At 43.2% G+C, this 16346-nt stretch overlaps 1 protein-coding gene across 3 annotated transcripts in view; it reads left to right on the plus strand.

Annotated features, from left to right (window-relative positions):
• The window catches only part of nkain4 (sodium/potassium transporting ATPase interacting 4), a 60708-nt gene that overhangs the window by 41061 nt on the left and 3301 nt on the right, over nucleotides 1–16346 (plus strand). Inside the window, exons 5-6 of one of the 3 annotated variants that reach the window (XM_050065717.1) lie at nucleotides 5227–5287; nucleotides 15921–16009. In XM_050065717.1, the coding sequence (XP_049921674.1) occupies nucleotides 5227–5287; nucleotides 15921–16009 (150 nt within the window). Of the gene's footprint in view, nucleotides 1–5226; nucleotides 5288–15920; nucleotides 16010–16346 lie in introns of those variants that run through there. The other 2 variants (XM_050065716.1, XM_050065718.1) reach the window with 2 other exon arrangements.

Genomic DNA, 16346 nt, shown 5'->3' on the forward strand with positions numbered 1-16346 from the left:
AATCTCTAAAATGATCCCTGAACTCCAGAAGTGACAGTGGGAAGTCAAAGAAGAAAGCTGGGGACTGTGTGTGTGAGGGGTTTATGAGCATGATTATTTAATATGCAAGGATATATAAGTGGAATTGTCACTTGTTATTGAGGACACTGACCTATATTGGCTGAGGACTGCATTGCCTCCAGCAAAAAGCCACCAACTCTGATCTTATTAGCTCCCTGTGCATTGCACTAAATGTACCGTAGCCATAGAAAGGAAAAGAAGAAGACTGAGTGGTTTAAGATCAGCCCATGGTGAGACTGCAGACATGAGCAGATATATTATAGTCCGTCTCTATGCAGCAGCGTCCAGACTTTCTTGCTGTCAGCAGTTATCAGTCGTGGAGTGAGAAATGGTGCTGATTTCCCATTACTGAGCAGTGACAGGCTCACTCACAAGGTTTGCCTTTCACTGATTAAAGGTATTACATTTCATGGAATTTCTGGTGTGTTAGATTTGTCAGTACACAACTGCTATTTATGAGTGTGCAGTGAAGCTAAAAGTGTATGTCAGTTGTATTGTGTGGTTTTCATCCTCAGGGCGGTGGCGCGTCTTTAGATTTAAAACTGACTTTATATTATTCCTTTCATCCTCACCTCGACGTCTTTGTGGTTTTCACGACTACATTTCTTTGATGAAAGCTCACTCTTTCCTCCCCTCCTTTAACTCTGTCATTTATAGATATTAGACTGTATGTACTACACAAACATTCTGCACTTCTCTCAGGCTACATCTACACCAATACATTTTTGTTTTAAGACATGTAACTAGGTCTAGTGGAGCATTATTCCTCAGAAAGTGGAGTGAAGACATGGACGCAGCTTCACCGTGAATGTCTTGACAATAAAAGGACATTAACACGTGGACTTATGATTACTTTACTGGTGTGCCCCCACACAATGTTCTTTATGGTGTTTCTGTTTTGTCTAAACATTTAAAAATACTTAAAATAAAGAGTTATAATAAAACATGTAAGTATTGCTACATTTAACCCCATTAAAACTTTAAAGAAAATGCTGCTGACCCCAAGTCAGTTTGAAAATGCCAAGATTGCATTTTAGCCTGGACATACAGAAACAGAGACTTTTGAAAACAATGACTCAGACAGCCACATTCACTTCCTCTTTGGGTCTTATCAGTCTTACCGTACTTGCTTTGCAACAACTCCCAATTTTATGTTCTCTGCTGCCTTGATCATTTTGGGGCCTGGACACATGACATTTCTTTTACAATCAGGAAAACACGAGGTTGGGCTACTCTTTTGCCTACTCTGTGCTAACTTTCGACGGCCTGGAGGCAGGTTGCACCTGACATGGCTAAGTGACCACAACCAGCTCTGTATCCTAGCATGCTTACCAGAGATCTTGAGTTCGGAGCTGATCTTCTTCCAGGCATTATTTTTTAAGTGTTTATTAAAATACTTGTTCTCTGGACAGATTGTAAAGCTCTGGGTAGCCCTGTACTAAAATTTCAACCTTATATACATTGATATTTGCAAATTAAGATTCCTGGGAGTGGTACTGGATCACAAATTCAGCTGGAAACCTCAGACAAGTCACATTCAATCACAGCTGGCAAGGAGCATTGCAGTTATGGGAAAATGAAGACACATACTGGACCATTAATCACTATATATCATCTACTGCTCACTCAATTTACTGCATCTTAATTACTGTGTGGAGGTCTGGGGTAACACCTATAAAAGCGATTTATATACATTACACATATTACAATAAAAAAGCCATTAGGATTGTACATAATGTTGGATATAGGAGCACACGAACACACTGTTCTTAAAGTCACATGCATTGAAAAAAGGGTGCTTGGTTAAATTTAAAACACTCAAAAATGTTTTGTGGCAGGGAGGGGGTTATAATTTAAGAGGACAATTAAATCTAAAAAAAAACATGTTGTTCATACAACTTTGAAGAGTCTGTATTTCAGTGTGTGGGGTGGATTTATGGAATGGGTTAGATGAGTTAAAAGGAAGCACTTTAAAAAGTGCTCTATAGTAATGTGCGTTTTCAGGTGTGAAAGTATGGACTGGGATTATTTCTGAAACGGTGCTAAAAGGTTTGTTTGTGCAGAGATAGTTTTCACTTTAAACACTGCTTTTAAAATGAAATTGTTTAAGTGTGAATATAGCCTCAGTCTCAAGCCTCGTCTGGTGTGACATATTGGCTTTACTATGTTTGACTCAATCCCAGACCACAACAGCGATCAGAGCCCTTAAACAAACATGCACACATGCACAGATATTAACTCATACGAACACATCCTTGGCACACACTCTTACAGGAAAAACACACACAGACACAATGCAGTTGAAAACAGGGTGTGCCCCCTGCTGTTAACACCATCTTGTGTTTGACACTGGCTTTATACATATGCTAATTCACCTCCATTTCACCGCCACTGTAATGGATGGGGTGAGACCAGCAATTAGATACTAGAGAGAAAAAACTGAGTGAGAGAGGAGCAGAGAGAAGCAGAGAGAAGTGTGTCTTATCTAGCCCACACAGAGACAGACCCGTTCCCTTTTCTACGAGACGCCACACCTGCGCTTCATTCATAAATAATACATTTAATCTACATCTGGATGAACTTCAATATGGGCCATATGTACTGTACATGTGAAAAACAGGAATAAAATCCAAATGATAGAGATGAAAGACCTGCAAAGTGCATGACATCTTTGGTCCTTGTGTAATTATGCAGGGCAAGTTAAGTTATAGGTTGAATGAATGCTATATAAATAGCCACCATCACAGACAGTCGATCCCCCCTCGGGTTTTGTGTTTGTGTACCCAGTGTGCGAGGAGGGCAGCGTGCCCAACGCTGTTTTAATTGGCATGGCAGAGTGCCAAATGATGGATGGACGGCTGGTTGGAGGGAGACTGTCTCTCAGTGTCTGTCTCTCCCTGTGTCTGTTTCTGAGTTGATGACGGCCATCTGCCAGTTCTACAGGCTATTCTAAGCACTGTTTGGCTGCACGTCCATCGGTGTACAGTCACTTTGTGTGTTCGCTGTCTGTTGCGTCTGAGCATATGAGCTACTACTATATGTACACTCTAGACGCCCTGTCAACTTCTGAAGCATTGCAAGCGCTGATATTACAGTAAAGCACTGTAGAGCTATGAACCCAACCCTGACTTATTATCACCTTTAGGAAACCTTTTGGTTAATAGTTGAATATTCCTTGTGTCTTTGTTTCCAGACACTTGATGTATCTTAGTCCAATATTCACTCTTCTTTTAGCTCCAACCTTTGAGGAAAATATCTGTCTCTGAGGCAACTGAACACTCTACTATGTTCACCAACCTACTAGCCCCTTTTCCACTGTATAAAAAAACCCAATAACACCACTAACATCTGGCTTTTTTATGTAATTGGAAAGGTTACAATGGGCATTCACACCTGGGTCAAATGACTCTACAGTAGTCACAGGTATTTATCGGCTTCAGCTCTGATCAGCATCGATGGAAACACAACACCCAGGTGACCGTGCTAATTTTAGCTCCTTTACCGGTGACATACAATGACGCGCCACCACAAAATACTGTCTGTCTCCACCCAAGCAGCACTCAAACACCAATTCAAATTACTCTGCGCCGAGTTTGAAAGAGAGACTGAGTACGTAAGAGATGTATAAAAAGAAGTAACCACCGTAAAGTTTTCACAGGCCTCTATGCTGCTGCTGTGGGCTTGTCACGATACCAGAATTTCAGTCGATACCAATACCAGTGAATTTCCAAGATTCTCGATACTCATTCGATACCATGATAAAAATCAAAAAACAGAAATTGAGGGCGCCACTGGCTGCGCACATGTGAGGAATCGACGGTGACAACGTGTGTGTCGGCTTCGTCAAGTGTACCAAGTGCAGCGCGATGCTGGTATGACAGCTAAAAGACGGGGACCTCGACACTTAAGAGGCACATGACGAAGGCTTGTCATGGAAAGAAAGGCAAGAGTCAGCCTTCAATGGCCACGTTTGTATCCTTAAAAAGAATGTCGGGTTTAAACCAGGCTCGGGCTCATAATTACAGTTAAAGGGACGGGACGGGCCACAAATTTTTTGCGTGTTGGCATCGACTTGGTACCGAAGTATCGGTTCTCATGACAACCCTATGCTGCTGTTCACTGACTTGTTCTCCAGACATCTACTGCAGAGCCGTGTACACGGCTCTGGTCTACTGGCAATGGGAAAGGAGTCTATTGCCTATTTTTAGCGGGTTTTCCCATGTTTAAAGCGTATTTTTTAAAATGTCCACGACTACTCCCAAAAAGTGGTCCACTAATCAGTTAATCATGGGAGGTATATGATATTTTTTCCCCCAATATCAATGACCAATTCTTGTCAAAAAGGTCTTAAATACAACTGTGACTGCCTTCTTGCCAGGATAGTGGGAGTCTTTCCTTCTCTAAATACTTGAAATTATGTTTATTTAACATGGTGTAACACAGAAAACTATAGTACAAACAAATCTGTGTTCCGCAACACCTTAAGTTATATTGTTAGAAGGCCGTCTCAACTCACAACTATGACATGTTGACAGCCACTACTCACAGCACCCCTATCTGCTGTAGATGCATAGCTACTGCTCCATTACTGCGCTGTGCTAAAACCACAGATGACAAGTGATAAGTCTACAACAATGCACGCTGTCAACAGCTGTCACCTATTCTGTGAAACCCCTACAGAATACAAAGTGATGTCTTCATGTTGCTTGTTTCTATAACCTTAAGATATTCACTTTACAGTCTTATAAAACAGAGAAAAGCAGAAAATCTACACATTTAAGAAGCTGGAATCTGTAAAGCTATAAATAGACTCACATTTCTTGCTTGATATTTGCCCTTGAGTTACCCTTGATAAATGACTGAAACAATCTCTTGATTATTTAAATGAATTGCAGTTAATTTCCTGTCAAATAATCAACAAATCATTTCAGCTCAAGTGTTGTTCTTTGCAGTATATTGCATCATCTGCCCTCAGAGCACGCAGACACCATCTCTCAAATTTGTTGCCGCATCCCCTCAAAACTCACTCTTTTCCAGATGTTCAGTATTACCTTCTTCTTCTTTTTTTTTTTTTTGGTTCATCAAAGCAAACACACAGCTGTTTATCAGCCGCTCACTGCCAGCCCTGTGGAGTCTAACCTCTCTTGTTTGCTTGTGTGTTCACAGCTCCTGGGCTTCGTGTATGCCTGCTATGTTGTCAGCGCCATCACTGAGGAGGAGGACAGCTGTGAGTCGCTTAACCTCACCCTTAAACACACACACACACACAATCATTCTCGGAACAGATCATTGCAACAATTAATGATTCACACTCGGACCCACTCACATAACTGAGATGGAAAACACCCGAGTTGAAGAGAACAGGGCTACATCTTTCTTCATCTCCCTCTCTTCCTATCCCTCCCTACACTATCACCGCTCCAGCTCTCCCCTGTCTCCCTCCTCTCTCCTCCCCCACGCCAGCTGGGCCCTCTCTCTCTCCCCTTCTCCCATCCCAGAACTAAAGGAGCCATGTGTTCCCTCTCCACACCTCCTTCAGCCCATTCATTCCTTTCTCTTTCACGTGTCTCGTCGCCTCATCTCTCCTCCTCGCCACCCTGTGTGGTCCTCACTGTTGTTGTAAACCTCCTTTAATGTACTCTGGCTTTCACTTTCCTCACTTTCTTCTCTCCATGTGCCCCTCGTGTTTGTCACTCCAGCTGTCTGTTGCCTGGCGAGGGTGGGTGTTTTTATACCGCAGGATTGCACCTCCCCCACCCTCTTCTTCACACACACACACACACACACCTTCCCTGCTCATGCTTGTCTCTAACACCGCTAGTCAAACATGTGCATCCTTCCTCTGAAGTGGCTCTGTGTCTCAGTACTCTCCCGTCTGTGTCGCCGTGCATTAGTCTGTGTTAAACCTTTAACATGGAGTCAGATGAGGGCAAGAGTTGAGTCTCATTGTTTTCCTGTCATGCATGAAGCAAGCAGGGAGTGAGAAAAGGGCGAGGAACAAGATGACGGGGGATCGTGAAATGAGTCATAAGAGAAGAAGGAGAAACCAGAGACAGACACTTGTGATAAATGACCCAGCTGCTGTGACCTCATAGGCAGCAGGTCAGGGGTCGTGCTGGAGGTTAGCCAATCAGAGGGCAGGAAGCACTTGATCTAAGGGTTAGTGGCAGTCATAAATATCTGATTAGCACCGCAGTAACTCTCGTAGCGATGTCCACATGCATGAGAGTCTGCCTTTACATATTTTCCCTTGTAAATTTTAACTGAATGTGTAAACTCTCTGTGAGGATTAGCTGAGATTAAATAGAGTTTCTCAGGCACATATTCATACATACTGTACGTGCTTGTTAGAATACTAATTATGAAGTATCTGGAGCTTGGCTGTAATCATGTCAGTCCCTTTTGTGAGACACCCAAACTCTAATTTGATTTGAACACGGCGTAATGAACAAAGCAGTACATGCACTAATTGCATCTTAAACAGCAGACTCTTGTAATTTGAGGGATTTTTGATGTGGTTTCCGTGTGTGTTCCTGTAGACAAGCGGTATAGAAGTCCAACCAGTCCTTTGGTGGTCACATACCAGAGATTCACTGGCTGTGAGTGGTTAGCATCACCACCCAGCCCCCCCCCCCATCTCTGGGCAGTACCACTTAATCACCAGTCACCCTTAAGTAATCCCTGGAGGGCAATACCATTTCAGCAGGAGGAGAGTCTACTAAAATAAAAAAGGACTTTCCCTGTCATTGACTTTTCCTTTTGTTTTTGTGACATTTGAGCTCTGTTCATCCCCTGTGTGGACTGTTGGCACAGATTGTGTTTGTTTAAAGGTCCAGTGTGAAGGATTTAGGGGAATATATTGGCACAAATTAAATATAATAAATGTGCTTTCTTTTGTGTGTAATCACTAGAAAATAAGTGATTGTGTTTTACCTTAGACTGAGTCGTGTATACCCACATAGGTGGCAGATCCAAGTTTACAGAGTCCGGCATGTTGCACTGTTCCTACAGTAGCCCAGATCGGACAAACCAAACACTACTCACATTTTCATGTCGACTACCGTAGTTAACAGGCAACCTGTGACAAGCCAAACAGCACCAGAAAAACACAGATTTGTAACGTGAAGCTGCTTTATTCAGTTTAATTCTGCAGGTTTGTTTGTTTGTTTTGGAGAGTAGAAGTCCTCTGTGGATAATTCGGCTTCCGGTAAAAACCTCCAGAACAATGAACCCTGAAGGATTCCTAACTGGGAGTTCACACTTGGCACACAGGAGGAGTATTATCTGGTTGCAATCTGCAATCCTCACTGCTAGATGCCACTAAATCCAGCACACGGCTCCTTTAAACTCATAGCAGACAGTTATCCATACAAAGACAGAAAGAGATAATAACAAAGGAGCAATAAGGAAAGGTTGGTTAAAAAAAGCTTTGGGTGAAAACAGAACATAGTGTGATTTTTATTGGTTTTAATTATCTGGCGGTTCTTCTCTGATCCAGGCTGTGCCGGAGTAAAACGCTGCTACATCGCTTCCAGCCGCTAGCTCTTTGTTATTGTAATCAGCCCTTTGCCTGCATGCACACACACACACACACACAAATGTGTTCATGCAGACACAGGTGCGCAGACACACACACACACACTCGCAGCAGCACAGAAACCAGCTAAGGCACTCTGCCGCTCTCATTTCCCCCCTCTCATTTGATGTGTAGATTAAAGCAAGTTTCTGCATTGAGCTCCCTGGCTGCCTCAGCACCTCTCCTCCTACTCAGAACTTTTCCGTCTCTTTACTTCTCTCTCGTATGCTTTATTCCCGTTCTCAATTTCTTCACAGCTAGCTGGAATAACCATGTATGAGAATCCAATTTTAGTGTGTTTAAGAAAGCTTCGCGCTCTCTCTCTCCCTCCCTCTTCTCTCTGTCTTCTTTCCCATCTCTGGCTTTCGAAGCTTTAATGAGGTGTGCTTGTAAAAAGTTAGAGGTCTCTGGTCCCTCATTTTATCAGCCTCATTAAGCGCCTTGCTGGTCAATAACTTCCACAGTTGATTGCGCTTCACCAAGTGAGGAAAGGTGGGGAGAATCCTCAGGAGGGTCAGAAAGCGGGGAAGAGGAGAATGGAGGGGAACAGAGGGAGGTGTTTGTCAGGAGCAAGCCTAGGAGGGGGGGGAGACGGGGCAATATGCAGGAACAAACAACACAAGACAAGACGAGCTTTTCACGAATAAGGAGATAAGACAGGAATTCCTCTCACGCCGAGCACTCTCTCACTCTCCAGGGAGACGAGTGAGTTAGATTTGAGTGCTCAGGCTTGCGTAAAGAATAGCGGAATGAAACACACACCCGTGCACACACACAATCTCACACACACTCGTAAGAAGCCAAGAAGACACAATGGGCAGAATAACAAGCATCATATACCATCAGCTCAGGGTTTGACATGGCTTTCAGGCTTTATTACTCATACTGCGTGCGTGAGTGTGATCTCCCATTTGATGCACCTCCCTCTGTCACTCTGTAAGCGCAGGTGTGTATTTACACTCACACATACCTATATACCATTTGTATTTATGGGTGTGTGTTTGGCCGACTGTGCGTGACTGACTAAGTGTTGGCGCGCAGGCATTTGTGTGTATTTGTGCGTGTGAATTTGTTACACAGAGTTATCGGTGGTGAGCAGACACACCGACAGAGTGAGTGGTGGGGAAAATCCTCTTTGTAAAGTAGGTCATGGAGTTAGAAGCCTAGCGCCGGGATAAGCTCGCTTTAGCATGTCTGCTAATTATGCTGCCGCCCTCTGTGCTGAGTCACATCCCCAGAAAATCCTCCACAGCAGACAGAGACACTGGAGGGATGCACAGATGTGTAGGTGGCGCCGTGTCCTCAGGTTGTAAAGAGAGTGAAAATGTCAAAACATTAAATTAAAGTCTCGCCCTCGTTTTCACGTTATCACCTCAAAATAGTGCTTCGAATGACGTCAAACACGGAGAAAATTTTGAAATACGAAGCTCTTTTTTAAACACATTTTGACAAGCCACAGCAAGAAACACACGGGTGTAAATAGCAGAATGGATGATGGCTGAGTTCCATTTAGCTGCTTTAGTTTCAGGCTCCTTGGTGTTGTGCATGTTAATTCTCTGTTGCACTGTCATGACACAGCAGGACACTTGAATACTACTTCAAAAAATATCTACATTAAAGTTGTAGTTAGTGCTTGTAAATTATGTTATACATGATGTTTTCTTGCGTGAAATAACATGCTAATTAAGGAAGATGCATGTTTCTAATCTAAATCAATATGCTTTCAGAAACAAGAGTGTGTCAAGTCCTCGATAGGGCCTCAACAAAGAACCCTCATTACACTGGCTTTGCTTTTTTATACAGAACCAAACAATGCAGGCATCATGACGTCCCAGTGTGTGATTTCTTTTTGGGCATTTTGCCTTTATTGGACAGGACAGCTTTAGAGTGAAATGAGGAGAGAGAAGGGATGACATGCAGCAAAGGGCCGCGGGGCTGGATTTTAACCTGCAGCAAGGACACAGCCTTAGTACATGGGGCGCCTGCTCTGCCAGGTGAGCCCTGTGTGTGATTTTACACAGCAGGCAGGCATCCCACAAGCAAAAGAGGCATGACGGGTGTGACAGGAACATCACCAGCCTCTGGGGTGACATACAACATATGTGTTGGGCAGCACTTTCTAAACAATTAATCATCCTGCCTGCTGTCCCTTTTACACAAAGATGTTGATTCTTGGCTGATACTACCTCTGCTGCTGCCGGCTTAAAGGCCAGACATCACTGTCGATTGTACCTTTTTATACAGAATGACGAGGTGGAATAATGGCATGACATCCTGCCTCGAACAGGAAGTGTAAAAGGGGGTAGGACAGATTGCATTACAGTTATCCATCCATTTTCATAACCGCTTATCCTGCTGGGGGTCGCGGGGGGGCTGGAGCCTATCCCAGCTGACATTGGGTGAGAAGCAGGGTACACCCTGGACAGGTCACCAGACTATCACAGGGCTGACACATAGAGACAGACAACCATTCACATTCACACCTATGGCCAGTTTAGAGTCACCAATTAACCTGCATGTCTTTGGACTGTGGGAGGAAGCCGGAGTACCTGGAGAAAACCCACGGAGGGGCTCCCTCCTGGGATTGAACCAGGCACCCTCTTGCTTACCCTACACCACTGTGCCGCCTGACTGTATTACAATCAAGAAAAAATATCTTTTCTTGAAATGAGAGACAAATACAAAATATAGATTTAGGATATAAGATTTTTGCTCTTAAGCCCAGCTCAGACCAAGGATTTGTGACGAGACGAGTTGAAACGGGTAACTACTTGTAATGCGCCATTCTGCAATGTTCTAAAAACCTGCTGGTCCACACAGATGCAACTAGATGAGATGGTGTATCATCTCTTTGTGACAACTCTCTGTATTTCCGTTCTGTTTTCCAGCTTGTCAGGCTGATTTTGTGGCTGAATATAATTAGTTTCTTAAAATATAGATGAGGATAATGTTAGATACTGAGGTACTGGCTACAGTTGCCTTTGTAGTGGTGATGAAACGGTGAAAAACAAACAAAACGAGCACCAGATGGCCTGTATTCATATTAGATACAACACTGTAATATCTAAGCAATTAGTTAGTCAGTGAGAAAGTGTGTGTGGAGGGGGCATAAGTACACAGAGTGAGCAGCAGCAGCAACCACTGTCTGACACCGGCACACCATGAGGACTGAAATGTCTACGGTCAGTTTGACTTGACCAGCGGACTTCACTACAAGCCGATCAGCTGTTGAAACAGGTGACGTGCTTTACATTCTAAAACCAATTGCCAGCGATTTGACTAGCTGAGTTGCAGGTGACACCATCAGCCGGCTGGAGTCGGACTCAGACTGGCCAGTTCACACCGCTACAACTTTTCTCTGCAACGTTCTAGGATGGTTTTGAATCATTGGTCTGAACTGGGCTTTAAAAAAAAGGAAGGTAAAATTTTATGACTCCCAGCTTGCAAAATAGTAAACTGTCACAATCATTTTACTTTTACACCACGTTATTTGTTTGTATTTATTCAGTTAAAGCCTCCTCACACAAGTAATCCACCCACACAGGTGTTTTCACTTATGTTGCCTGACTGGGGCGTGCACACGCTGGGCTTGATTGACACTCCTAGTTTTCTTACACTCATTAGGGCCTGACAGTTTCCATCTTTATCACTCGTATTAACACATAGAGCTTGGTGACATGTTAAAAAACACCTGTGTGGTGTCGCAGAGCCTTTGAGCTGCATTTTGACCTGGTCATTTTCATTTTAACATAATGAGACCAGACAAACTTTCTAGAGGATCTTTGCCTGGAAACTTTCTCCTCTTTGCATGGATGATTAACTTTAAATACACTCTCAATCAAACATACCTGAAGTTTTCATATGCAAAATAACAAAGCATAAAACAGCTAAACTGGTCTTAAAAGTAAATGAGGAGCCTGTATCGCAGTGATGCCTGTGTAATGGTGTGTGAGGACGGAGATACAGCACTGCAGATCAGAGCCAACTATGAGGCGCTCCCTTAAATTCAGAGTGTGTGAGAGAGAGAGAGAAAGGGAGAGACCACAACTGTGTCTTGTAACTCACCTTTTCCAGCGTTACAGACAAGCTCAGAAGTCTTGAACTATCTGTCTGCACTTTATCTCTCTGTCTTTGTCTCACCTTGTTTTTCTCTCTTGATCTTCCTCACTGTCCGCTCTTCTGTTCTCACCAACCCTGTTTTTCCCTCCCGGTCTTTTTCCCTTTATCTCTGTGCCTGTGTTTCAGTTCACTGTCAGCTCGCCTGCCCTTCACACACACACACAGCAGTAGATGCAGTAGTAAACTGTACACTGACTCAGTTTCTCACCTGGTTCAACACAGATCCTCTGATTTTTCAACCAGTTTGCACTTGAACTGAGATGTAATCGTCATTATTCCCTGCTTGTTTAGGGGCACCACATAGATGCCTGAGCTGTTGACCTACATACCTTTCATTTCTCTTGTGTGTCCACACAAGTGAAAACCAGCTTGCTCCCTCTGCCTGGGAGAAACTGAGCTTGTTTCTGTCAGTATTACAGGATCACATGAACTGAGCAGCTGCCAATATCTGTTTCCAAGGCCACTATCCGCACTGGAGACAATCAGTATCAAATCAGAAATACTTTATTGATTCGCAAGATGAAACAGGGACACGTTAAAGTTATTCTTTCACTGTATATCAGCATAGGCAACACATTCTCACTTCCAGCTTGTTAAATACCAACACTTGGTCAGTGGCCCTACACGTCAATCTGTGACGCTCTAGATACCCTCCAGCATCAGTTTTGGATGTTCATGGATGGTGCATCAATTTACAGTCATTACGTCTTTTAAATAAACTCCAGTTTTCACATGAAATCTACAGTTTTCACTCAATAAATGAATACAGTCTATTAAAAACGAACTTTGAACACAGGTAAAGAAAAACTTAATCTTTAGGTTTACTTCCTTAGGCAACAAAACCACATGGTTAGGTTCAGAAAAAAACAACATGGTTTGGCTTAAAATAAGTGTGTTTGTAGCTAACATAATTTAACGTCACATGACATATGTCTCATACATCACCTGAGATAGATAGATAGATAGATAGATAGAGAGATAGAGAGATAGAAAGATAGATAGGAAAACATGAACTACCACACTGAAAGCATTTTAGTAGCTGGAGGCGGGTTTTTCCTAATTGTTTTTGATGAGAATGAAGCTTTTTGCTTTTTGTGCGTTGCGACGCACCTCGCATTTCTGCGTTTTAGGTGCCTGGTGTTTTTGCTGGAGCACTCTGAACTCCTCAAGTTGAAAAAACTTCAGCTCAGAGTGGAAAAATGCCCCATGTCATCTCTTTTTTTCTTCATCTTTTTTCCCCATTGTCCAATTGGATGACTCGAGAGGCAGCATGTCTTCTGTGGTAGTCACGACAACCAGTTTACAGTTGGTAAACAATGGAGGAGAAACAGGTGGTAGCTGTTGCTGGATACTCAGAGCTGTACACACCGATGGACGGCAGGTTGTCGAACTGCCCCCGAGTCATCCTAAAATATGCCTGGAAACGGCAATCATGGAGGCGTACACCTGACCCTTTTTTTAGGGTCTCATATACCCACACAGATCTCCATTTCCCTGTGCCCAACAAACTATTTGCTGACAGACTCTCACCCTCAACCAGAGCTACAGCAAATCTTTTAGGAATTTTAGGAACTAGATACTTACTACTGTCAAAAAACTAAAATAAATAAATAAACAGTAGATTGATTACATGGGAAGGTTAGAATAAGGAGGTGAGTCTGTGGTTGCCTGGTAACAATAAAAAGGTGCAGCAAGTGGGATTTTTTTTTTTTACTAGTGGCATTAAATTTTTTTTTTTTTTTAAAAAGGCAGTGTGGTGCACCTCACGTTTTTCAACCTGCAATACGCTTCCTGTGCAATTGAGGCCTTCGAGTTACATACTAATGTGTGCATCATACTAAAATGTGTGTTAAATATAAATGCAACAATAGTGAACGTGTTGCACAGCTGAGTGATTGCACAGCATTTTTTCCAGCTGTCAGTATTGTACAGTTGAAAATGTAAATAATAAATAAACAGTGGGGATATAGTTGCTGATGGGTGAAATAAGGGGGCCAGTCTATTGAATTGAATACACTGTTTCATGCTGAGTTTTCCGTCCTTACTGGCGTTCCCTGATCATTTTGTAAAAGTGTGCCATCCGCACTGAAATGCCAAAACATTTGAAAAGTGCTTGAAGCACCTACTGAGAGCGAACAGCCCATTTGAACTCGCAGCTCTCTGCCATTTCATCGCAGCAGCTTTTTACATTCATTTTCAAAACGTTGTTTGCTGTTTACAGAGCAAGCATAAAGAACAGATTGCTCAGGCAAGTCTCAAACATTCCCAAATGGTGAGGCACATTAGAGTGAGATATCACCTAACATATGGCAGTGCTCAGTTTTGCACTGTGGAAAACACACACACAGATTGTCAGACCTTTAGTGAGCTGCACAGAAGATAAAGGTCAGGGCCCGACCAGTGTGTGTAATAATTAATGGGGGAAAAGGTTCAACAGCTATTAACAGGCTGACATACCTTATAAAGTACGTAGGAAGGATGGAGCACAGGGTTATAGATGAAGCTTTTAAAAAGGTGCAACTAGTGTTTTGACACTTCATATCTGCATTGGATTCAGAGCAGGTAGTGAAAGTGAAGGGCACCTGTTGAGGCTCAGACTCTGCTCTTTAAGATGAGTACTTATCATAAAATGATTGAACTGCTCTCCTGTGACACATGACAGGAACTTGGCTGTTAATTTTCCTGTCATGAAATGAACATTTGACATGTTTGTGGCACTACATAAAAAGTCAGGAGTCATTAGAGTTCATCCTCCAGAGACTTTGAATATCTGTGCCACATTTCACAACAATCATCCCAACATTCGTCACAATACTTCACTCTGAACCAAAGTGTTGGATTGAAAGACTGACGGATGCGCCGACCGACCGACACCGCCGTCCCTAGAGCTGCGAGTGCGTCTAAAAATGGCAACCATCATTATCATCTGAGTGTATTCCTCAGCACAGCTTATCATAGCAGGGACTGGGTCCCCACCTGCTTATAATGAGAAAATCAGTGGTACAGAAAAGAGCAGGGTGTGTTTGTCTGTGTGGGTGGTGTGTGTGTGTGTGTGTGTGTGTGTGTGTATGTATATCTGGTGTACAGATGAAACAGAGAATCCCAGGAAACCAGGGCAGGGTCACAGGAAAGGGACAGCCACCTCCCTGCAGCACCCTGTGGCTCTCTGCGCTCATCCTGCCTACCTATCAGTATTCAGCAGACCACCCCTGCCTCCCCTTATCAGGATGGAACTGATTTGGCCTTACAGTAGTTTCCATGGCTGGCCTGTGTCTCTTTTTCCCCCACAGCTGTTGATTCCCAGAAAGTAACAGATCTGCCAGTTTGTTTGTTTTTGTCATCCTCTTGAACTAAGATCCACTCTTTGTTTGTCGTCTTCTTTCCACTGAATCAGGTCCAATCTCTGTTCCTCCTTTTCCCTCCCCTTGTGGTGTTCACAGCTCCTGGACATGCTGGCCTCTGTCACATGCGCTCCTCCAACCTAATCTCTTTGGCTCCCCCTGTCAGTCAGACCGACAAGCGTGACGCGCCCCTTCCTCCCCTCTTTCTCTCTCTCCCCTTTCTCCCCCTCTGGAGCCGCGAGCCTTTCCCTTCATCTCAAAAATATCTCCCTGCATCTGTGCAAAAATACACAACACTTTGGTTGCCAGCGTGTCCCTCTCTCTTTCTCATGCGACATAACACTGGTCTGCTCATCTGCACATCGCCTAGAGTCTGAACTCTTAAGTGAGAAAATAAACAGAGAGGGTTGAGCATTCGGTCGGTGGCTGAAGGTCACCTCTGTTTCTGAGCGATAAAAAGGCTTTGGCTATTTTGACAGCTGGCCAGCTTTCACCTGTTCCTGAGCTTTGCCTGTAGCCGCAGGCAGATACACAGATAAAAAGTTGAAGCAGAGATTTTTTTTTATTATTATTTCTTGGTGGACTTTTATTTGTTAAAAATAAAAAAGACTTGTACTGTTCTTGGCAAGCTGCCCACCTTTCAACATCCCTGCAATGCATCTGTTCCCACTGTGTCTTTAGTTTCCATTTCATTTCTCATTCATCTGTGTTTTTATCTTCTTTTTTTATCGTGCATGTCTTTTCATTTATTTCAGTGTTCTATTCTGTTATTGTCTGTCTTTTGGTTTGCTCCATAATTTATACGTTTAATCCTTTGTTTTCAGTTGATTTTATTGGTGGATTTGACCCATTCCCACTCTACCATGTCAATGAGAAACCATCTCATCTCCTCTTAAAGCCCATGTACCTGTAAGTATGAATGTGTCACGCCACCATATGTGTCTCTGTGTGCGTTAATTGTGACTGTACGAACAGGTGCATGTCAGTATTCACATTATCTGTTGCCTTTTGCGGACATGAACAGTTTAGATTGTGCCTGTTTGTATGTAACTGTTTCCTCTTTAAGGTTACATCCCAGCAAACACTGAGACGTTAAATGACCGTCATTTGAACGTCAAATCAAGACGCAGCATTACCTGGCCATCAGCTGGACGTCTTTCTTAAGCATCCTAGAAACATCAAAATATGTCCAAATAATAAACTAACGTTGACCCACACAGGACTTGAACCTCAGTGTCCCAGGTGAAAGC

The sequence above is a fragment of the Epinephelus moara genome, chromosome 16 (genome assembly GCF_006386435.1).
Source record: "Epinephelus moara isolate mb chromosome 16, YSFRI_EMoa_1.0, whole genome shotgun sequence".
Classification (NCBI taxonomy): domain Eukaryota; kingdom Metazoa; phylum Chordata; class Actinopteri; order Perciformes; family Serranidae; genus Epinephelus; species Epinephelus moara.